The 24551-nt window shown below is 40.5% G+C and overlaps 1 protein-coding gene across 2 annotated transcripts; it reads right to left on the reverse strand.

Annotated features, from left to right (window-relative positions):
* Positions 1-160: 160 nt before the first annotated feature.
* Positions 161-18314, reverse strand: NIPA1 (NIPA magnesium transporter 1). Of its 2 annotated transcripts, XM_059494051.1 has the most exons (6): positions 18076-18291; positions 14811-14858; positions 10791-10881; positions 9384-9544; positions 2228-2310; positions 161-222 (listed from the first exon to the last, which is right to left on the reverse strand). In XM_059494051.1, the coding sequence occupies exons 1-6, from the start codon at positions 18233-18235 to the stop codon at positions 208-210; spliced, it is 558 nt and encodes a 185-aa protein (XP_059350034.1). In that variant the 5' UTR covers positions 18236-18291; the 3' UTR covers positions 161-207. The 2 variants fall into 2 exon arrangements, with proteins under 2 accessions (XP_059350034.1, XP_059350035.1); XM_059494052.1 differs by lacking the exons at positions 161-222; positions 2228-2310 and adding an exon at positions 2796-8106 and having other exon boundaries at positions 18076-18314.
* Positions 18315-24551: the final 6237 nt, after the last annotated feature.

Here is a 24551-nt window from a genome sequence, read left to right on the forward strand (position 1 = left end):
AACAACCCATCAGGGTCAGAGGGTTCTTTGGTTTCTTCATGACTATCTCTGAGTACGCTTTACACAGCTGCCTTGTAGCATTAAGTCTGAACAACCAACACTGCCAAAATACCTGTTTTGTCACATCCCTTAGTGAGAGCAGTTCCAGTTTTTTTAGTCTTCTCAGGATTTGTGTAGGCATTATCCCAGTCTGCACATATAGCTGCTTCATTTCTGCAACACCTGGAAAGACATGGAAACAAAACCAGTCTTGGCTTTCCCTTGTGGAATACCCATGACAAAGCCACTCCTCATCACGTTACCTACTGTGTTATATCTCATTAAAAATGGTCCCTTGCTGACAAAAATTACATTTCCACACCACCCAAAGCACATGGTTAAATGTTAAGCCTATTTTATTCTCTAACGCAACATTCCATTCCCCAATATAAAACTAATCTAGTATTCTTGACATGAACTTTGCACTTACAAAATAGTGTTATATGTGTGTGTATATATAAAAATATACTTTAAGATAAAAAAGCTGCTAAGCAATTTACAGTAATTACCTACATACTGACACAGTAAGACACTGGCTTTTCTGTGTTTTACCAAAAGATATCAAAACTGTGAAGTCTTTGAAAAAGTTAACAGCTGGTGAAAATGATTTCTCAAATGGATTAAAAGATTAAAACCTGTGTCACCTAAACCAGTACAGTATAAACAGAAGCAGCTAATTACTGATAGCTAGGTTCAAAGCTTAAAGGACCTAAAGAACTTCATGTGCCTGTGATCATGCCAAATGCTGATAATGTGTATGTGTACATATTCCTGAGTTAAGAGTAATGTCTGAAGCAAGTCAATTTAGCCTTCCCCTTCCACTCTTGTCTCTCTCTGCTCTCCTCCCTTCAAAAACACCTCACAACCAAGCTAAAACAATAATGAATAAATATCTGAAAATATTCACTCTAATATTAACCTCTAAGCAGTTTAGGCATTTGTGGAACTTCAGTTGTTCTGTTAATCCCCTCTCTTGTGTTTTTCAGCTGCTAGTTATGCTTAACATACATGCAACTGTTCAAAGTACAAATTCAATGCTTTGCATTTGGCACAAAATTTGGCACAATAAATATTTATTTCAAAGCCAGGGGCTGTGCTCAGTAATGGAAAATACTCAAACTATCTCAGAGTAATTTACAACAGCACAGTATTTCAGGCATGTTGGTTGAGTATCTGGCAAGAACTCCAAGCATGAGAATGGTGGTAACCTGCCTAATTTAACTTGTTCTCAGAGGGCAATTCAGATGCACAAACCATCCCTGTGCCCAAGGAATTTAATGAGAGAAGTCAATGTAGGTCCTTTGGCGTGGACAGGGTTTTTTAGGGCTTAGTATCTACTATGTGTATAAATATCTTGTAAAATTTAAAAGGGCAAAGGGCAAAAACATACCTGTACAACCTCAGGAAGCTTTAACAGGGTCTCTGGTGACCACTTCCCTGCTGTGTTTTGTGAAGACAGCTAAGCAAAAAAAACCCCACATCTGTGGGTCTACTTGTGCAACATCTACAGTGTCACAAGGAACTTAAGGGACTCTGCTTAAGACTTAAAATTGTAGAACAAACCACACAAAAATCAACAGGATTTTTTTTTTCTTTTGACTCAATGAGATTTTTGTCTTTAATGGTCTTCCAATATGAACTGCATTGCTGAGATAAATATATTAACTGTGTTGCTGAGATAAATATGCTCAGGATTGATCATGTCCCAGACTTCCAACAACACCTGTGGTTGTTGAATGGCACATTTGCCTTTACCACAATGCTGCTGCCTTAGAGGCCAAGCTCCTGACATGCCAAGACAAGGATAACTGAATTTTCTTGCTAACAACAGGCAGACTCCTTATCCTACCTACTTAAAAATCAGAGATGCTGCATGCAGAAGTGAAAGCCTTTCAAAATTTCTGATCTATCTTTGTACGTTGCATTAATATAATAAATACCTTAAAAATAAAATTTCAGTATAAATCCATACCCATCTTTTCCACTGCACACATTTAATATTATTGAGGAGCTAGTTTCCTTGTTTAAAGATAACTTTGAATTTTGACTGACAATAATATCAATGCAGCCCCTAAAACACAAATGAACAGAATGGAGCAGTTCTTAATCATAAATCCCACCATTAAAAAAACAAACCCAGCCAACCAAAATCTAAGAGACAGACTCTAAGTTATGTATTTGCCAGTACCTGATATGAGGGGCTAGGAATTTCAGATGAAGAATGAGATGGGCAATCACTGCAGTTTTCCAAGCAATTCTTTCTACAGAGAGCTATTATGACAGAGAGTAAATTAGACTGGTGACACAGACTTCTTTACAGCTGTTGCCACTTGATGCACAGCCAAGTGTGGAGCAGTAAATCTTGGAATAGAAGCTCTAGCAAGTAACCAATGTACAGCAGTGCAGGAACACAGCACGTGTTAACCCTGAATACACAGTTTGAAGTGACTCAAGGCCCAGCAAACATTTTTGCCAGAGAAGTCTTCATTCTACCTGTGAGCAAACTTCAGTCCAATGAAGACATTGAGACTGCAGCCTGCTGGTAGATACTGGTATAGATCAACTGGCCCTCTGTAGTCCAACTGATCCATACCCAGGCACCAATCTGCTATTCTGGTTAAAAGCAAAGCTGCTATTTTATGAAATAAAATGGAAATAATTTAGGCTTATGAATTGGAATTAGCCTGTAAAGCAGTGTGTAAGAAACTTGATTTCCCTCTGACCCCATTTACTAAAAACAAGTCACAAAACAAGCATTGAGCTAGAAATAAATCATTTATTTTAAAACAATACAGGTTAATAAATAGATTAGTTATCAGAAAACTTACTAAATAGCCTTTTATAATTTACACAAGGCAAATACAACATGCCTATAACTATTTTTTAAAAAGCAAAAAGAGTAAGCTTGACTTGTAAGCCATTAACAAATCTATATATACATTATTTGGAAGCTAATAAAATAAACGGTTTTTATGTAATCTGTAGTAACTATATTGCAAGAGCATTGAAGCAACCAAACCTGACATTGTATTTTTGTTGCCAACTACCTTTTCCCTACATCCAATTAGAACTACTTTTTACATTCCGGGAAAAAAAAAAGGGAAATTAAAAAAAAAAAAAAAAGAAAGAAAGAAAAAAAAAAAAAGAGAAAGTTCCACAGTAAAAAAAAAAAAAAAAAAAATTAAAAATACCCTTTTTGTGTAATCTTTTCCAATATTTTCCACTCTATAGAGCAACTGTCTGGGGAGGCGTGTGGACATGGAAGCACCCAACACAACCACAAACAATAAAGAAAAGCCAAACTTATTTGAAGCTTTTAAAAAGAAATTTCTTAATCTGTAACATTTCAACATTGCTGTCTGATACACTTGGGCACTAGTAATGATAACTGTTGACAACATTGGTGCCTAACACAGTACACATTAAAAATCTGCATTCTGTAAGCCCATAGATAGCACCAAAGAATTATTACAAAGACAACAGGTAACAGATAAACATTTGATAATGCTTGATTTAACAGTAAAACTTCAGTAGTTACACCATCTCAAGACAACCAGGGAATATCTGTAGAATCCTCGATGTCTTATTTTTATGAAAGAAGAATGTGAGGGGGGTTACAATGTGCAAACAACTTCCCATTTAAAGCACCCCCTAATTATTAACCCCAAATTTCTTCAAATACAAACCCTGTATTTTTAAAAAATCAAATGAAAGCTAAACCTTACTTTCTACTGTTTCAACAACTTAATCCAGTGTTTGATTTTTCAGTGCTAGTTACTTCAGAAAAATACATATGTTCCAATAAAACCCATATTATTAATAGGAAGCCTCACTTGTCAAACTGTGGTATGACAGGTTCTTATTAATGTTAGTTGCAGCTCACTAATAAATAGGCTCTATTTACACATACAGAGTCCTGGAAAGTCAATACAGCAGATAACTTGTTTAGGTATTTTTCTTTTTTTACAGAAGTACTTGAAGTGTAACAAATGTGGTTTTTTGGTTGTATCAAAAAGGTTTCTATTCTCCTACTGAACATTTGAGAGATTTTTGTGTTTGACACCTAACAGAGATTGTGACTGACAAATGCAAATCCTCCATACACTGAAGGGATAATGATCAAAGAGCTATCCTCAAGTGAGTACCAAGTAAATATGTTTGACAAGTATAACAGAAGTCAGACATAGGGAGTGAAACACCTTTCCTGTGGATCTGAACAGAATTCAAATGCATTCCACCACTGTAATGAATCCAGTTTTTCCATGGGTAGCCTCTCCCACTTCTACTTTGGAATCAGAACTGAAATCATCTGGCTTGCAGCTATCAATGCATATAACACAATGAGAATGTGAAAAGGGCAGACCCATGAGGGATGCCAGAGCTCAGGAGACAACTATGCACATTTGCTCCCTGAGATGATGGAACTCGGATATCTGTCTTATTCAAAGTGCTTACTTGTCAAAGGGGTGGAAAAAGAGGGAACAGCTAAAATTCAACTTCATCAGTGCCTCCTTTTAAATCAGAAAAGCAATGGGACTAAAAAGGTAGGACACCTGGAAAGAGGAGGGCGTGGGATGGAGGGGGAAAGAATCCTATCAACAGTGACAACAGAAAATGCTAATACATTTCTAAAGTTAGAACTGAACCAGATCCAGGTACAGCAGAACTTGAAAGAACACTGCTACACTGAACAAAGTAGCAAAAATAAAGCTTTCAGATACTTAGCATTCAAGAAGTAAAAGGCTGCAGATACAAATGATGTGCAAGGCCACAAGAATTTCTTTCACCTTATGTGCTGGCTTTTGACGTCTTTGTTTTAAACATCAAGGTTAATTAGACATTTCTAGAAAGCTCATCAGAGATGAGGAGCAGCTGGGGAGAAGAGAAGAGAACTGTGCTGATATTTATCAGTGGTTACAATGGTCAGAGGACCACAGAACATGGTTGCTACTTTATTCTTCCTCTGCATAGTGAGCACTTAGCAAGTAAACTTCATGTGGTGCAGAAAATGTCAAGGTTTAGACAGGGCAATCAAGTTATTCTGAATCTAAAATTTACTAATAATTTGCATATGCATCTAACATACTAGGACAGGCACTTTATAAATAATTAAGAATTAATTTTCAAACCAGCCAAAGAAGGAGTAAGATAAGACCACAATAATTTCCATTCTGACATAAAGATTTTCAGAAAAGTCTTCAGAGATTAAAGGCTAATACAAAGCCAACATACAACTCATGAACTTTCAGCTGAATTTTGAAAAGACAACTTGACTGCTTCAAAAAACAGATAACATTGTTTTAAAACAAGTAGGTTAGTACAGGTCTCATAACCTATGTGCAATTCCAGGTTCAATCAAAAAAAAAAAAAAAAAAAAGGGAATTAACATGACAAAATATGAATGTTTGCTGAGAACCAAGATACCATCTTCCAATCAATAATGGACAGATGCTAGTTTAACCAGATTTCATAGCCCAATTACCCTCATCTACAATTCTCAGACTTTCTAAAAACCTTGCATAATATTTGAAAATCTATAAAGATGGTCTTTTCTCTGCCAGAGCTACTCTATTTCATTAAGATACCCAGTTACTGTGTGTTGGCCTGTAACAATGCACATTTCTGCCAACTCAAGAGCCATTCCCTGCAATATGGAGTTTTAAAACAACCTTGCAAATAACATAGTAGGGCTCTTACTCCCTCAGAACAGTCCCCTCAGAACACTAAATCTTTTGGATTCACTTTTGCAATTATTGCTGCCATTAGTAGGGCTTACAGCATTCATTTTAAATGAAAATGGAGGCTGAGTTTTAAGGAAACCTCAATTCAGGTCAACAAAAAACATCACAAGAGCAGACAGTATTACTCCCCACTAATCAACATCCATGGTCCTGTCAGGCAGTCACAAAGCTACATTCATGATCTCTTGATAAAATGTTGTGAATTTTCTCAAATATTGTCTTGTAATCACATTGGGATTTTCTGTTTTCTTGGGAGATGTTCTCATCTAGAGACGTTGAGTTCCACTGTACTCATTTTTGTACTTAGACTGAAACAAATATTCACTGCTTTTCAAGACTTCAACTTTTTGACCAAATGTAAGTAGAACATGAAATTAAGTGTTTCATTCTTTAACATAACAATATTCTCTAAATGGTTTAAACTGAGCTGTTTGGAGTCATCCTCATCATAGCTTAAGCTGTGTGTACTACTTGTAAAAATACAACAACTGAAGTGTTCACACAAGTCTGTGAATTACTGATCTGAATGGATGTCCCTGTCAGTTACCTAAAACTCTCAGAATGCTTTTGTTTTTTCAGTCTTTAACCTCCTTTTCCCACATTACAAGAACATCAGACCATCTTTTTTGAGCCATGAGAAATCTCATGCTCCTCTCTCTTTTAAATTACTTTTTTTTAATGGTCCCTATTTATTAGCTGTTCAACAAAATGGTCTCCTGCATTTAGTCACTAAACTAAAATAAAGGTATGCTGAACTGATTTCAACACTCCTCTTCCCATTAGGACTACGAGTTTTTCAGAAGCTGTCAAGGCATCCAGGGGTTTCAGTTCAGGTTTGTAAATTGTTCCAAAAACATATGGTCCTTCTAGATGCTTTATACATTTAGAATTTGAATATAGTCTGATATTGTAGACAGTGAAATTGAGTTATTAAACCAGTATAGGCCATCTGAAACAAATACATTCAAAATTATGCAGTATTTTTTGATTGCAAAGGCACTGAAACAGTTCTGAGCTGCTTACAAATAAGCCAATGTAGGCAGTAAGCCTGTGCATCATTTCCACATCCTTCACAGTCTTTCTACCTGCTCCCACTTAAACACTCTTAGATGAATGCAGTATGTCTTAATGTATGTAAGTTACAAAGGAAAATGCATACCTGGACACTACCATGAGCTGATAAGTAACTAGTGAAAGATATTTAAGGGTCCACTGCTCTGAATAGAGAACTCAATTTACAACTCCCCTGTGTCTTCACCGCATGGCTGACAAAGTTGCCAAGACAGTCACTAAAAAGAACAAATTACAGTCCATGATCCAACATTTGTCTGAGAATTCACAGCCTTGATGGTGAAGACATTGCTATACTGAGATTCACAAATTGTTCCACTTACTTTTCCCCCTTTATTTTAAGGTATACATCACTTGTGATGAAAGGTATCAGATTGAGTGCATTAGAAACTGATGTCCTCTGCCCACAGAAATGGTGCCTCAGAAGTCACAACACAAGCTTTCACACAGGTCTGTCAGAATATTCACAGAGCTCTTCTGATGGACTACCTTTTACAGTGAGGAAATACATCGGTCTCTATGCTGACTCAATTAGTAGTTCCAATTAAGGTCATTTATTGTGTTGACTGGGTTACATGGACAGCTGTTCCTTTGAAACTGGATGGAAGCCTCCAGTTCATTTCACATAGGCCACCAAATTGTCAGAGGGTAGTTACCAACCTGAATTCTATTTGAAATAGTGACCTAGAAATGAACAGCTCTGCATCCTTCCCTGAGCCATCCAGTTTCCCCTCAAAAATATTTTAATCTGTCTTCATGTTAGGTTTGTTTAAATCTCCAATATTGAAGTTGAATTCCTTGAAGACTTGTATAAGAACAATTCCAATAGACACTGTGGTGAATCCACAAGCCATGCCCAAAAAATCTACGACTCCTACATTACTCCATTCCCTAAAAAGGATGGCTGAAGCCAGCAGGACTAGAGTGGTAAACACAACATAGTAGATGGCACCAAACACAGAGGAGTCAAAACACTCCAGTGCCTTATTGATGTATCTGAACTGAATGATAATGCTACATCCTAATACTGCCAGAAGTACCAGACAGAGGTACAGAGCCCTTTGACTTGATGGGTTATTGTGAAAGATATCTTGAGCAGCCAGCCCAATGCCTTTTGTGCTGGGAACAGTGAAACTGCCCAACAGAGAGCAAATACTGATGTAAACCATAATATTAGTAGGTCCATGAGCTGGAGCTATCCAGAAGATAAGCAGGAGAAGCATTAGCAGCACTATGCAGAGATAACCCACGAAAACTGGAAAACAAAAAGAAAACAAGAAAATATCAAGATGAGAACTCTAGGTCTTCTAAAGATTTTAGCAGGCAAATCCTGTCCTAGCAGTGACTTTCAGGTATACATCACAATTAAGATTTGCTATTGAAGACAGACCCAAATCACTTAGCTTCCAGAAATATCGGCATCAAAACCTGATGATGATGTCATGCTCTTTGGGAAAAACAAATAACCATGTACAAAATAACACACTGTGGCACATTTGAAATGGATTTCAGATGGCTTTTTTAAATCTTATTCTCTTTTCCATTAGGACTATACTCCTTAAAGTCTCCTATGACAGACAGAAAGATAACACCTCATTCATAAACAGTTAATTAAAGCACAGTGTATAGATCCAGCAAAGAGCTTCAACATAAAATTATATCCCACTAAGGTGAGCACATGAGTTAGAACAAAGATGAGGCCATATTATTTACATTATACAATCAGTATAAATATAAGAGGAGTGAAAAACATTTCATGCTTTAGAGTTTAAAAAAATACAGAGCCAATGCTCTTTGTTCAGATTTAAATGGTAAACTGAGACTAAGGTATTTGTTTTCTTTCCTTTGTTTGCAGACTTTTTGAATAGCTGATGTTATTAGGTTTGAGTTTCTCTCACTTCAAGCAAATACAAGAAAAACAATAGTTGGCAGTTTGGCGCTTAAGCAAGAAAAATAAAAATGAGCCTGGAACATATTAGTACCAGTATGTGTCCTCCAGCAGCTGGTGAGAAAGAACAGGCATTTCAGCATATGTCTCAACAGCCTATTTCTACATACCTTTATTGTGCAAATAAATCTGGGAACACAACTGGTATTTAGTATAAACTTTTAATTAAAAAAGCATGGAGAAATAAAGGAGAGAAGAAAGAGAGTATTTTTTTTGTTTTGTATAAAATAACTTAAATTGAGGTCCTAGATTTGCACTTTTCATCTCTAATAGCAAGATACAGTCTTTTCATAATGTTATAAAATTACAAGTTCAATTGTCCATTATTCTGAGCTTGCTGTGCAGGATAATGTTTTCAAAAGTATCCATGTTTTCCTTTCTGCACACATGTCCCAATAAATACAACAAGTTCTAAGAAGAGCAGGGCATAGTTTTCTTACACAAAACCTGTATTGATTTGCCTCTGTCACACTGTGATTTCTTCGTCAGTTAATTTCCCTACCTGGTAGAAGTGGTAAGCCTCTTCCTCAAGCATGTTCCTGCTCAACATCAGAAAATCATGAATCAATGAAAAAACAAACTACCTGGATTTGTAAGCTTCTCTTCAAGCTCAGCCTGAGTTGTTACACTCTCGGACTTCGGGGAATGGATAATGAGAACAACAGACCCAGCACAGCTCAGCAAACATCCCAGCTTGCCAAGAATGTTCAGTTTCTCTTTCAGCAGGTAAGAAGCTAAAATGGACCTTTGAAAAGAGGAAGAAAAACAGAAGTTTGACTACATCCTGTTAAAAATGTTGAACAGTGCTGTGCCGTAAGAATTACCCTTTTAAAGGAATACTATCAAATGCTGATGAATTCTCAAAATGTATTTCCTACTTATCTGAGGAAAGATTTATCCATTTGCAGTTTTACTCCATCCTTGACATCTCATCTTAGGAAAAAAAAAAACCAAAACAACACAACAAAACAAGACACAAACCCCAGCAAAACTTCTAGACACAACACCTCAAAAAGCAAAACCACACCACCCCCTCAACCCTCCCCCCCAAAAACTGAAACCTCCCAAACCAGACATCTGACCCCCAAGGTAGACATCTACCCACTACCAATTTGGTGAGCTGTCACAAAGCCCCATTTTATAGGTGTTAAGCAGTCAGGAGATAAAAGTGACCTTTGGTTACAAAGATCCCAGGGCTGGGCTCAGATATGTAGCTGACCAAAGTGAGCAAAAATAAGTGGCCTAGGTTAAAATAATAGGAGGTATTTAAAGCACCATCAGTGTGCTTCACAGTGATAGAGCTAAAGACAGACATGAAGCAGTGCCATCTATACTCTGAAGCAGATGGCCAGTGCAGGCAACAGAAAAATCTCAAGGTAATGCACAGCTTTGTTTTCCAAGAGTTGTACTTTTTCACTGCAGTAGTTCAACAACTGTAATTCATCTATTCACAAAACATTAGTTACATATTAAACTCCTTAAACTCACTGCCTTTTCTGTGCCTTCCACACACATAACTTCTAAGAAGCCAGGGGCATGCATGTGCAAGGAACTCCCTTGAGTTTTCCTCCTTGGCAAGAGGCCAGATCCAATAAAATGAAATCAGCATCAATAAACACACGTGGGCTATGGATAGCTGGATAGAGAAAGACTGTGAGACAAAAGGAAAGATCTACATAGTAAGGGAACTGTGAACTAGAGAATAGGCAGAAAAGTCCAGAACAATCACAGAAAAGGGAGGAAAAAAAAAGTTTATCTGTTTGAAATCATAGTGAGAACTAAAAGCAGAAGATACTGAGGAAAACTGTTCTTCACTGCCTTCCCCCAGCCATGCTTTCCCGGGGAAAACGGGAATAAGTGACATTGTAACACATCATGAACAGCCATAAGCCTGACATTTCTCAGTGGACCTCCAGTGAGCACTGAGTCCATCTGACATTTTACTAAGTAGTAATGACATCCAGATAAGAACAAGAAAAGCAAACTCTTACCCAAATGGAACGCCAAGAGCTCCCAAGGGCGTCACTAGCACAGTTGGGACTGCAGTGTAGGCCAAGAAATTCCCTATTTGACCCAGTGCCACTGTCAAGAGAACCAGAAATAAGCCTTTAAACCCCTTTGTAAAAACAAGTAATCAAAACTTGCCCAATACTGTTTGGGAAAGACTGACCTAACTGGAAAACAGATGTTACAATTTGCTTAGTTCTGTTAATTTTGCACGTAAACAAAATGGCTGGAAATTTTCTATAGTTTTGTATTTGTTAATACAAGATTTATATTTGCCACACAAGAATATCCAAGTGGGCACAGTAAATAATCTCGTTTGTAATTTCTCTTAGTTAAATATAAATAAGACTATGAATTAGAAACACTCATGGATTATAATCACAGTATTACACTCAAATATTTGTATGAGGAGGGGTAAAAGTATGTATAATCCATGGTTTCATCCTTAGAATGTGCATTCTCATAAAACAAATGTACCTGATTATAGTTCCTAACAGCAGTGTTAGTTTTTGGGGGGGAAACAAAGACAGCGCTGAGGAATCTACTACTGAAACACTAAGCACATGCATAAGGGCTCTTCAATATACTACACCAACTTTTCCTAACACTATGTAACATACAAAGTCATTCCTGACAACTGTAAAAAGAACATGCCTGACAAGACACATTAACAGCCTCAACCTTATTTCTCTTTCTTCCAGTAAAAGTAAATTCCAAGATTTACCACAGTATTGCACATCACAGCTGTGACAACAGTTCATGTGTTTAAGTTTTCAGTTAAAAACTAAAAGCTAGATGGTTTTGCAAGTGCTGGCAAGTTTATAATAGGTCAGCATACTTGCATAGTTACAGGGTCTGTGGTAACTGGCAAGAAGCTTGAGATTGAGCACAAATTACAGCTCAAATTTCCAGTTGCTGTTAAAAGCCATTATCAGCATTTAAAAACATTTCAAGAATCCAAGATGTCTTTATGCTCGGGCTGGCACTGCCCTCAACTATCAAATGTCATTACTATCATCCAAATTTTTAAATCTGCAAAGCACTCTGCAAACATTAATTAATTTACCAATTTAGCTCACATTATCAGTAGAGCTGAAGACCTGTGTAACCTACAGGAAATACGAAGGAGACAAAAAAACTTGCAAAATTGCAGAGTGTGGAAAAATTATACTAATTAAATTCACTGAGGCTTTCTCTATGTGCAGGAGTGAGACACAGAAATTGATGAGCAGCAGCATTTCTGAGGCACAAGAGATAGTGGTGATCTCCCTGTCCCTAGGAACAGAGTAACTCAGTTATCAGCCTCAGGCTGTTTGGAGATCTATGCAGCAACTCTGGCATTATCTTCAAGGCATCTGAAGGCATTGGGGCAGATCTTGGATGGAGAATGGTGCACAGCTGGCACTCTGCATTTCTGCAGATGACATACATTTCCAAATGACTCGGACAAAAGGGTGCTTTTTTTGGAGGTCAGGTGTCTGAACTTTCTGTTGGAAGAACTCTTAACAGATGGCATCAACATCAATCCATAAAGTAGCTTCTGTCTCTGAAGCTTCAGTCAAATGGAACATATTGTAAGGTAACTGAACTTACTGGAGATTTTCCATATCACCATGTAGTAGGAACCAGTAGTAGGAGCAGTCCCTTACCACCACAAATGGCAGACCAGGACTAGTTAACAATTAAAAAAACAAGCTCAGTGATTTTTACCATCTACCCAATGTTGAGGACCTTTGCTGCCAACCTTTCCAGTCCTCTCTGAACAGAAATTCCTCATCAGATACATCAGTGCTGTAAGTCAAGACATGACTTCAGTTCTTGAAGCACACCAAGCTTTTAATATGATGAACAAGTACCAGTACCCTCAAAGTTACTGCAACACAAAACCTGATGCACACTGGCATGTCTCCATTAGCAAGGAGACCAGAAGTAGACCTGAACTGCAAAAGATACCTATTCTTGGCATGCCAGGGGCTTTATTTCAGACAAACTTCAGCCTGCTCCCACTAACTGAAAGTCTATTTGCAGCTCACATGCATCAACTACATTAAGTATGCTCCTAGAATTCATCTTCCAACCTAGTTTCTTTTTAAAGACCAGGTCAGGAGCCCCAACTCTGCTATGAAATGTGAAATACAGCCCAGTCTGTGGTGACAAACAGGAGATACACTTCACAAGTGTGCTCCCCATCTATAATACAACACTAATGCAGATGTTTTCACTGCAAGAACCAGCCACATCACTGCTGCTATCAAAACTTGCACTGAAACTAATTAATTAGCCAATTAATTAGTTTAATGCTCATTGAAATACCTGTATACATGCTGCAATCACTCTTTTGACTACAGAGTAAGGAAATGTGCAGAATGTGCAGCCCTTCCTCTGAAGTCTTCAGTAATCCAGTGGATCCCAGGGCCCCCAAATGGTTGGGCAGCATTATGCTGAGTCAGCATGCCAACACAGAAACACTTACTCACCATCTGAACAAACACCATGAGAACAAGTTGATAGAGTTTATGTGGTTTTTGTTTTTGTTAGTCACATAAACTCCAAATTCTCTGCTTGAGAAAATGATGTCAGCTGTTATCATTTCACCCAGATAACTGGGGGGCTTTGCTAATTCCACAAGTAACACCTTTCCCCACAGAGCCTTTCTCTGCATCCCATAGGTGCCTCCCTGGCCCTTGCTGCTGCTGTTTGTGACTGTGCTGCCATTCTGAGTCTGTAATATCCACAAGCAGCTCTTCTTGCTCAGTTCCTTGGTAAAGCCACTGAGGTTTTGTTTTGAAATACCTGCATCTAGCTACTGGAAAAAAGCCAGCTAATACCATTCCCTTCAGCTGTTTTGCCTTCATTCAGTTCAGTCAGCTCTTTTAAGCATGAAATTGTTTTCTCTGATTCACCAAGATAAGTCCTGTAATAAAACCTCCCTTTTTTTAACTCCTTCTGCTCAGAGATTACAGATGGGAGCCTCAGGAGTGAACAGCGACTGGTGCACAGATTTACTTTTACTTAGGTGTAGTGATCCTGTCAGGGGAGGAAACTGTCAAAGATCTACTTAAACTCAGGTTAAATCAGCTGAGGACTTTTCTTCTGAAGCTCTGTTGGCTTCTACACTTGCTGTGAACTTTGTCCTTCAATGGGATCTCTTGGTTTTCATTCCTTTTGCATAGCTTTAAGACAACAAAACCAAAAATCAGAGACCTACCTTGCTGCCAAAAAATCAGAGGCAAAACTGGACCCATATACTTCTCAGAAACAGCATCAGAACTTTCCAAATAATTCACAAAAGGCTGGATTAGAATCTAAAAATGGGGTATGATTCTAAACTTGTGGGTAGAACCAGGGCTCATGTAAGAGGAGAAAGCTAGCTGCTCCCCATGCTCCAGATTCCCATCAGAAAATGAACTTGGTGTTAGCAGTTACAAAGATATTAAGGGTAAAAGTACACTGATCTCATATCAGCACCACAGAAGGCTCTGCATTAATCTTGCAGATTAAAAGCAAAACTGAAACTGTATCTGTTGAACAAGAAACCAAAAGCATTTTGGGTTTTTTTTTTTTTTTAATTGAGGCTGGTTAAATGCTTTCTGATCTAAAACATAACATGTGTTCAATGAACCCTTTTGTGCAGAGCAACAATTTTTAATTCAGCTTTGACTTTTATTAAAAACTGAGCTGGCCGGTGCAATACAGAGACACAAACCATGCAGGAACCCAGAGTCAGAGCAGTGTGTGGCTGCCAAGGGCTGCAAGCACCAAATGGTTTAGAAATGTGGAAAGATGGCTGACTCATGTTTGTCCCAGCTCTTTGCCTCTGCAAACACCACCAGGCTTGGTAGCCATGGTAAGAGTTTACTAAAAGTGGAATATTTCTAGGGATGGAAATTTCATGACAAGGAAGTCTAAGATTCAAGATGAAAACCCAGATTTCCTGACATCTCCTATCACCATCTAAGCAAAGCTCCCTTTAAAAAAAAATTAAAACTTTTCAAGATACTTACTTGCAATAGTGCCCGACCACCATACTATATCAGTTAAGTATGAAGTACCTGGAAGTATAGGAAAATGCATTAGAAAAATATGAAATCACAGTATTGGAACTATGAAACAACAGTCTCAGTTATTAAAGACCTTAATCATAAATCTATTATTCAAGGCAACTGAATCTGAGATTTAAAAAAAACAAAAAACAAAAAAAAAACAAAAAACCCCCAAAAAACAAACAAACACAAAAAACTAATATTGGATTTGGCTTATGTTTCCAAGTAAGACTTTCTTAAGACAATGTGTTAGTCAGAAGTTCTGGTTTCCAGTTTGAAGTACCACCTATGTGACACTAATGCAGTATTGTGTAGAAAAGCATCCAAAATGTCAACAAATGCTTCTGAGGGTGACATTTAAACATACAAATTAAAACCACTTCTGGGAGAACTATAAACCTATGGAAACAGAACATGAATTGGCTCAGTTAGTTTGCTAATACAACCTCAGTGAAATTTTATCAGAAAAAACGTAGCTGAGAAATTGTTTTGGCAGTTTTGGCACATAGTTTTGGCAGGACCATTGTGTCGCCTTATCTTCCTGCATTTAAGCATTGGAAAGTGCTCCAACTTAAGTCTCTGAATTTCTAACATAGTTCACTTTCAGTGAGGAGTAAAATCTCTGCATTGTCCTTAGTGCCTCCCAAACTGGAGGGTGGTTATCTTCATTGTCAGATTACAAGCTCTTGCCTTGGGATGTGCCCAGGTGGAGCCTGTGCACCACAGAAGTTCTGCTTCTGCAGAACATCAAGGCTCATGACCACTTCCTAAACTAAAGCATGGCCTTCTCTGGGCACAACCTTGGCACCAAGTCATGCTCCTATGTTTTGCTCCTCTTTCTAGCAATACAGCTCTGCATTCATTTGGGAAGATGCCCTCTCAAAAGCTGCTGGAGTAGTAGGCAATACTGTACCTACTCTGAAATCCCAAATGGAAGGAAAACACAGCCATCACTAACTCTGGAGACATACAAAGAATTAAGCACTTGGAAATCACACTACACAATTGAAAAGAGATGAAATATGACTAATGAAAATGGCCAGCTTTAGAGTGGGCGTAGTAATTTTTTAGACTTTTGTTATTGCATATAAAATAAAAACACTGTTGGGGGCAGAAATTATAGAAAATATTGACTCAAGTAAGGTAACTTTGCAAAATATTTGTCACCCACTGCTGTTTCTAAGTAGACAAGGATTGCTAATTACATCAATACTATATTATTGATTCAAGAGAGAAGACAGAAGAGACTTGAAGTGCCTCCTTGTTAATTATACAACACCTGCTGAAGACAATGGAAAGAAGACATCATTTGACACTGGCCATCTCAGACTCACAGCTCCAACTGCTAATTCAAGGCAGATCCCTACTGGTTCATAGCACAAAATAGAGAAAAACCTGGGGTATTTTCCTGGATGCCTCCTCACTGAGCATCCCAATAGAAATAACTATAAAATGCTCAGCAAGATGCACAAACACCATTAATATTTTCAAAACAGGAAGTTTTACAGCTGCTAGCACTGAGAAAACAGGCACACGCCTGTCACTCACTTAACCCAGTGCTCCACTGAAAGTTCTTCAGGAGTAAGTACAGTCTAAATGAAAACTTCCTCCAGCTGCCTTGGGTTGCAAAATTATTCTTTTTCTCTTGTGTTTTCTCATTGTTTCCCTTTCAAAAAAAAAAGTTTGTATTTATGATGCAAACGTGATTTCTCAGTGGACAATCAAAATGGGTTACAGCCATCTTGGAGGGAAAGGGAGACTATGCTTGCAAAACAAAAGTTTGTCTGATGCCTTTAGATGTAAGGTCATTGCAGAAAAAGCAAAAAAAAATTTTTAGATCAGGCTGCCAGGTTGTAGTAACATAGTTCCAAGCTTGCTTTCTCCACTGCATTCACCCTGAACATGCTAGATGCAGCAGGCAATAGAAATGCAAATACAAATATATCTACATATATATATATTTGTATATTATACGTATGTGCACATATAGGTACATATTTACATACATGAAATGAATACAGAGAAAATACTTTGTCCTGGAACTAAAAAGGATTTTTCTTTAAAAAGAGCTCCTAGAACTTATGGACACATGCTCATACACAGACACCATCACCTACAAAAACAAATGGCAACTGACCACAGTAATACAATTCAAAGGCATGATGCAACCTGTGTTTACAGTCTTCCACTTACATAAAAATATGATACTAAAAACAAATAAATAGATGTTTTAAAATTGCATTTTCCTATGTTCAAAGCACAAAGATGCAACTAGAAAATGCTGTTCAGCTGCATGCTTTGGGGAGCTCAAAATAAAATTCAGAAGATCTTCACACTCGTGAATTTACAGCTTTGTTTTGGCTACACTGTCTAGACAGCACAGTCAGTTCCTGAATATGTTCACCTCAGGAAATAATAATGAGGCATGGGATTTCAATATGAAAAATAGAAGAAATATTATGTTAGAAGAAATATTTATGTTACTGATCTGTCTCTTCTCAAAAAGTGGAAACCACCACATGACTGATACAACCTGCATGTGTCTGTGGAAGCGCTGGAATAAACAAGCAACAAGATGTGCTGGTGCTGTTCACGGCAAGAAACTATCTAAGCCACAGAAACTGGTGGTAAAGTCCCATAAGTACATGAAAAAGAACCTGTGTATGGGCAGGAGTGCAGACGGCACCCAAGTCCCAGTGCTGTGTTACAGTGTGGCAGACCAGGGCTCTGCCCGTACGCCGGGGGGCTGTTGGTGATGCGCAGTTCCCCAGCGCTGACACTCCCGGACCGACCCGCACCGCACCGCGCCTGCCGCCTCTCCGCTCATCCATCACCTGCCCTGCGCCTCGAGCCAGCCACGGAGCTCTCCCGTCAAACACGCTTAGGTGACAAACTGAAGCCGGCTCCCCGCTCCAGACCGCGGGAAGATGTCCCGGGTCTGCACGGGCAGGGGCACCCCCCGACACAGGCTCCGACCCAGCCGAGGGTGCCCGTCCTGCTCGCCGGGCCGGGTCCCTGGGCAGCCCTGCCGCCTCCTGCCCTCCGCTCCGGGCCGGCACCGCCGCAGCGCGGGGAAGGCTGCGGGCGAGGGAGGGAGGGAGGGAGGGGCCCCGCCGGGGGCAGCCGAGGCCCCGCACACCTGGGAGGCTACCGGGGTGCGGAGGGAGGCCGGGAAGCCCCGGGAGCGGCGCTCCCACCCGCGGCCACCGCGGCGCCGGGCCCCTACCTCTCCCGCGGGCCCGCACGATCCCCTTCTTCTGCAGGACGAAGGTGGAGCCGTTCACCAGGCTGGAGACCACGGCCACGCTCAAGCCCAGCGACACGGCGGCGGGGCCGGGGCTCTGCGCTGCCCCCTCGCCCGCTGCCGCACCGACCGCCATCCGCATGGCCCCGCCGAGAGCTGCAGGCGCGGCGGCTGCCCGGGCCCAGCGCTCCCGGCAGCGGCTCTGCGCCGGGACCCGCCCTGCGCTGCGCTGCGCCGCGCCGGGGGCGGCTCCGGGCGGCAGCGGCGGCTCCTGGCGCGCGGCCCGCCGGGCACGGCAGCACGGTGACGTCACGGCCGCGCTGCCCCGCGGCCGGGCCGGGCCGGGCCGGTACCGCTGGCTCTGGGCCCGGCGAGCCCGCCCGCCCCGCTGCGAGCCCCCCCGCCCCGCCGCCGCTGCTCTCGGCGGGGGCAGACACCGGGCAGAGGCTCGGAGCTGCCTGCGTTCGTGGGCAGGGGGTGCGCGACGATGTAAACCAGGGGGATGTGGAGAAATGCGCACAGGAATGTGGAAGGAGAGGAGAGTCACAGCAGGGCGAAGGGATGCGGAAAGACAGAGGGATGCGAGAAGACGTGCAGAGGGATACGGTGTGCAGGACAGACGAGTCCCGCCGGGCCAGAGTTTCAGGTGTGCGAGCAGCGCTTCTTTCCAGCGCTCTCGCTTTCCCGTGGGGTTTCTAAAATTCACGTTGCCTCCCGGTCCGCCCGAGAGCCTGGGATGTGGCGGCGGCAGGGCCAGGCGGGGGTCGAGGCTGCCATCGCAGCCCCACCGTGACCTGGAGCTGCCCCTCCATCCCCCCTGCCCGGCCAGTGTGCGGGGCAGAGCCGGACAATCAGCCAGGCACTGTGTGGCTGCGCCCTGGGAAAGCCTGGCCTCTGCCCGGAGTCACGCACGCTGCCTGAAAACTGGGGGATCCCTAATCCCTCCTGCAGTAAATCCGGTAATCTACTTTTACTTCCAGGAACAAATCACTCTCTTCTAATGGCGCAGAGCAATGTCAAATTCTAACATTTATGATCCTCCTTTCTTAGCTATCATTCAGCATCCTCCAGGTCCTGGGAGGGCACGAGCAGAAGCCATCCTGCCGTTGCAGAGAAGGGCTGGAGATCCCTCTGGAAGCAATACAGCTGGGCCATCACAGGGCCACTTCTCTTTGAGACCTCAGCCTCTCAAAGATGAAGTGCTGAGCTGAAAGTAATCTTCCTTGCTCAGCAAAGCATTTTGTAGCAGGTATCTCACTGCAGCTCTTACTGTTTCCAGATACATGTTGAAATAAATCAATCCATAATGGATTCCTGTGGCAACATCCGTCTAAGGAAATGAGCTATGGTATCTTGGCTTAATATAAATGGAAGTGGATATTTTTGTAATTTTTAGCAATTGGGCATGGTTCTTCGCACATATTTTGGCATTTTCAGGAAATATGAGCTTAGAAAAGAGGCAAACTCCTGGAAATATTTCTCTTGTCGCATATTTCTTAGTTTGCCTACACTGCTTGAGGCAGCTGTCCTAGGAAGGCACAGGAACGCTGTGATGATTTTTTTAAGGTTTAATGGCAAGATATGTAATGCTTACTGCAGTAGTGCCCATATTTTCACTTAGGTTGTTTCATCGGATCATTGTATCAATACTGAATGTGATGGAAGAGAGGATTCATCCTTGTGGGACTCACAAGACCTGCAAAATGAGTACACAGGAGGTGGAAGAACAGTTATCCATAGCAACCCTTGGAAACAAAGATAGAGGTGAAGACAAATACAGGCTAATTATAAATATCCATTTCTGATCTATATACAGCCTAGTAACATGTACAGAAAAAATTATTACAGGAAATAATTTATGCTTGCACAGTGGAAAAATGATATATATTTAACAGCCTTTGCATCTAATTATCAGGCAACTTTCTAAACACAGCTCAAACCTGGCCAGTTTTTATACTCAAAATCTCTCCCTGCTGTGGTTAAAGCAAGACAAAAGCAGGTACCAGAGATCTCAAGTTCATTTCCCTCCAGCCCACTCCAACCATGTCATTTTAATATCTTACTTAGAAATCTAATATCCTACTTATAAATCATATATGCCTTTCCAAAATATTTGGATAGGTAATTCTAGCATACTTAATCTGCCTTATTCAGTAGTTACTCTTGCACTTGCCATATAATAGGTATAGTGTTCCTATGGACTAGTCATGGACTAAAATAATGTGTGCAGCAGTGATAAATATTACATTTGCAAATATCTTGAAAAACAGCCTACATTCACCCAATACCTGCATTATTAAGCTTACAAGCAATTTGGACCAAGACATAAAAGCACCTCAATGAAAACAGCTGTTGTCATTATATGAATGGAAATAAGATGACCTTTTTATAACTATTATATATATGGCACATATAAACTCGTTAGGTCTATCTAGTCTTCTGGGGCTTAGTTTCATTATGATAGCATCATTCCTCCTGCCCAAGCTGTGTCATCATGTGTTGCAAAATAACAGGCTTTGAGTTTGTTTGGCTTTGACCTTGCAATGCTCAGTATTACTGATGCCATATCAGCCTGATGTCCCACAGACACTCAAATTGCAGAGGAGGAACCTCAGATTTATGTGGCATTTCCTCCAAAAAGCTCTGCTCCCCTCCATTAGCATGGGTATCTAGGGTCAGCCAAGAGGTAGGAGAAGTATTTTTCAGCCTTTTGTAAGTCTCCTGTCCAAAGGAAGGGATGAGTGATTGAGCTAAGCTGGAGTTCAAAGTGAGTGAGCAAAGTTGGTAGAGGTTACACCATTTTTTTTTTTTTGCAGGGTCAATGGACCTTTTCTGATTAAGATGTTTTTGCTCCTGATTTGAAGGGGAAGAAAAATGCTTGTGCCTGATCTAAAGGAATTGATTGCTTCCTCTGTAATGCCTTGGATTCCTCTGTTATTGTGTTTGGTGTATGTACAAGAAAGATTCTTTTTTTAAAATTAAATCAGTTGTTGGGCTGTTTTATCAAGGCTAGAGGAAAATCAGATAGTTCTGTGTCTGGCATAGAATGAAAATACAGTAACTGAGCCCAGAAGATAATCTGAAACTCCTTATAAAATAGCTGGAAGAGCAGGGTGGAACAGCTCAATCAGACCCTGAGGCAACAGCAGTAAATCTCCTTGGCAGAAGCACTATAAAGATTCACTGTGCCAGCAACTGAAGCAGTAAGAACTGAGATTGCAAACTAAACAGCAAGAAGACAGCAGCATCCTACTTTTCTAGTTCTTGAGAAACAAAGACCAAAGTAAGGGCAGTTATATGAAGACTTGTGTAATGATCCACTGAACCTAGGCCAGAAAAAAACCCTTAAAATCCTTTACAGGCAGCCTTGATCAGTCGCTAGGAGTATAAAAAGTGGCTTTGGTGTAAGTGGGACCTCACTGGTACAGGTGGTCCTGCTTTGGAAAGAAAGAGACCTTTGTTAAGTCCAGCTCTTGATTTGCTATGGGCATCCATATGTATGGATGGGAGAATGTATGGAAGCCTGCTGAAAGGTATTGCTCTGCAAAGATAGGTCCTATCAGCTTTTTGGCTCTCTATTTCATTAACAAGGACTTCATTGAGTTTTTAGGCCCTAATTTGGGCTTTTAAAGTCCAGAGTGTTCTTTGTGAAATGAAATTCTAGTGCTGAGTTCTACTGCAGTGTTGACAATGGCCACAAGACTGACTCTTCTGCAGCTGGAACAAAAAATTAGGCTCAGCCTTGATGTCTGAATTTGATTGTCTGGGACTGCAATGAAATGCTGCCTTCTATCTGCAATACTGAGCTCACACAAGCTTCTGTGGTGCCTCTGTCCTGTGGGTTACAAGAGGAAGGGTAGCCCTTGGCATACACCAGCTCTCTTCAAGGACAGAACAACAGGCTGCAAATCAAGGCAACTCAGTGCAGTCTTAAGCAGAAAAGTGAGGGGTGATTTCATTTTTCAAAGGGTCCAAGGATGGTGCAAGGAAGCTTGTTAGTGATGTGTAAGTATGGTCTGAATGAGTAATGAAGGCTTGCTGCCCATGGAAAACAACTTCTCTGCTAAATGACAGTGGCCACACATAGTTCTGTGGGTTTGGAGGACTTCAGCATCCTGAAGAGGTGGTGCAAGACTGATTTTAAGTTATTGACACAGGAAGTATGGCAAGACTACTGTAAACAGACCATTCAATTTCTGCATTCATTCCCTTTTCTGCAAGGAAAACAGATCTCTTCAGAGATAATCTGTCCTTCATGCAGCAGGCAGAAGTGAGATAGCTAGTTCTGGTAAGTGTGCATGACCATGCTGCAGAGAATCCACACTAATTAGCATCCTATCTGCTCACATTTGCTCTGCAGAATGACTAGGGAACACAAAAGAAAGCAGAGATTTCCCAGTTAATCCTGTAGCAGATGTTATAGTTCACCTACATTAACTGCAAACTCTGATGAGGACATTCTTTTCTATGCTGATTTCCAAAAGATGATTACAAAATTTTCATGTGATGAGTATAGCATATGTAGATCCAGCTCCCTTTCCTCCTGTATTAGGAGTGTGGTAAAAGCCCAGAACAGTATTTTAGCATGAACCTTTAGAACAGGGCTTCCAAGGCATGGTCATCACAATCATCCTAAAGTCCACCCTCCCCTGGCTCTATTACAATCTCTCACGTGAAGAATTGTCCTGTCTTTCCCATACCTTGACTCTTAAATAGACATACTGATCTTCTGTTTGAGATCTGGCTTGTGATTCAGACTTGCAGTTGTCTGTATGTTAACTTAAGCTTTGACATGGTGATCTTATTTGCTTCATAAGCTGCATAACTAAATAAATCATAGTTGTTGGAGAATTTTGCTCAGAAATGGCTTATAGAGTTTTGTTCAGACATGCCATAATCATATACAGCTGATGGAAAAGTAAAAGGCAGCTGTGAGGAGCAAATTCTCAAAGCCTGTTTCTGTAAACAACAAAAGTTCTCAGGCACATTTATGTAAACAGCAGAAGTTCTCAGGTTGTTTTTTAATAACAAGTAAATATCTTGTCCTTGGCTGGTATGGGAAAGCAAAAGCTGGCAAACATGGAGGCCTTGAGAACTTTCATAACAGGGTGAGAAAATAAATCTTGGTTTCAATAACAAACCACAGGTATTGAAAACAAAAGGAGGGGTTAATGTGTAATCTGTGACCAATGATGAGCTCGGGTTTTACAATATGTATGAGCTTAATTAACACTGTTATAAAAAGTGGCTGGTAGATCAATAATTCGGAGTTCCATGCTGAATCAAAGGATGGGTCGTCTCCCTTCACTTCAACACATAGTAATCATTGCATTACCTATGGTCTCCCTGTGGTTACAGGAAGTCTCTTCCTGTTAAACTGACCAGCTGCTGAATTCCATGAGTGAAGACTACATTGTAGGGTATACCTTGGAGTTTTGAAGAATTAAAATTCTCTCAAGTGAGGAACACTCCTATTAATCAAGTAAACTCACTCGTCAGACTTGCTGGGTAGTTCCAACAATGTATGTATGGATTTTCTACTACATTGTTCTTCAGCAAAACATCTTTCCTAGCAAAGACCTCAAGGAATATTGCGACCAGCTGGCTGTTCAGAGATCAATCTTTGTACCCTTGAGCGCATATTCCACTCTGAAGCTGGAATGTCGTGATAAATTTTATTTTTATGTGGATGCTTTTGAATGGGGTTTCACTGTTCAATATTGTTGGAAAACTGAAAATGCATTGCAATGTATCTGAACTGGATTTTTTCCTCCAAACCAAACAATAGGATATCATGAAAATGGCCCCTGTTTAACTACTTTCCTCTTGAAGCTTCACTTTCAACTGACAATGCATTTGCAAAGTGTGAAGCCATTGTGCTTCTGGGACCCAGTTATTTAGTTCCAGGCGCTTATGGTATGCCACCATAGCAATATGTTCTGTTTACTAAATGTGTACCTTCCCAGCAGCAAAGCTACATCTGCAACCTCACTCGTCATTACCTCTGAGAGCACAAAGAAGCAGTCTGTCTGCTCTGGGAGAGCAATGCTGAGTTGCTGGGATTCCCAACTAATGGCCTAAACAAAGTTCTAGCTGAAGAAATCATGATAGGCTGATGCAAACTGTTTCTAGGGAGAGTCTACCAGACAGTGCATGATGGAAGAAGGCTTACTATGATCAGCTACTGCAGTAATTAATATTTGTTGTGGTTTAACCCCATCCAGCAATGAAGAACCACATAAGCCATGGTAGGAAAGAGAATCAAAAGAGTAAAAGTGAGAAAACTCATCAGTTGAGGTAAGGACAATTTAATGGGACAGAAAAGGAAGACAATTATTATTGATGATGATCAGAATGATGATGATATCTAGAAGAGGTGTTGCAATTGCTCACCCCTCACTGATCAATACCCAGTCATGTCCTGTGCAGAAACCCTGGGCCAGCTCTCCCCAGCAGTT

Source organism: Ammospiza nelsoni, chromosome 2, assembly GCF_027579445.1.
Source record: "Ammospiza nelsoni isolate bAmmNel1 chromosome 2, bAmmNel1.pri, whole genome shotgun sequence".
In the NCBI taxonomy this organism is placed as follows: Eukaryota; Metazoa; Chordata; class Aves; order Passeriformes; family Passerellidae; genus Ammospiza; species Ammospiza nelsoni.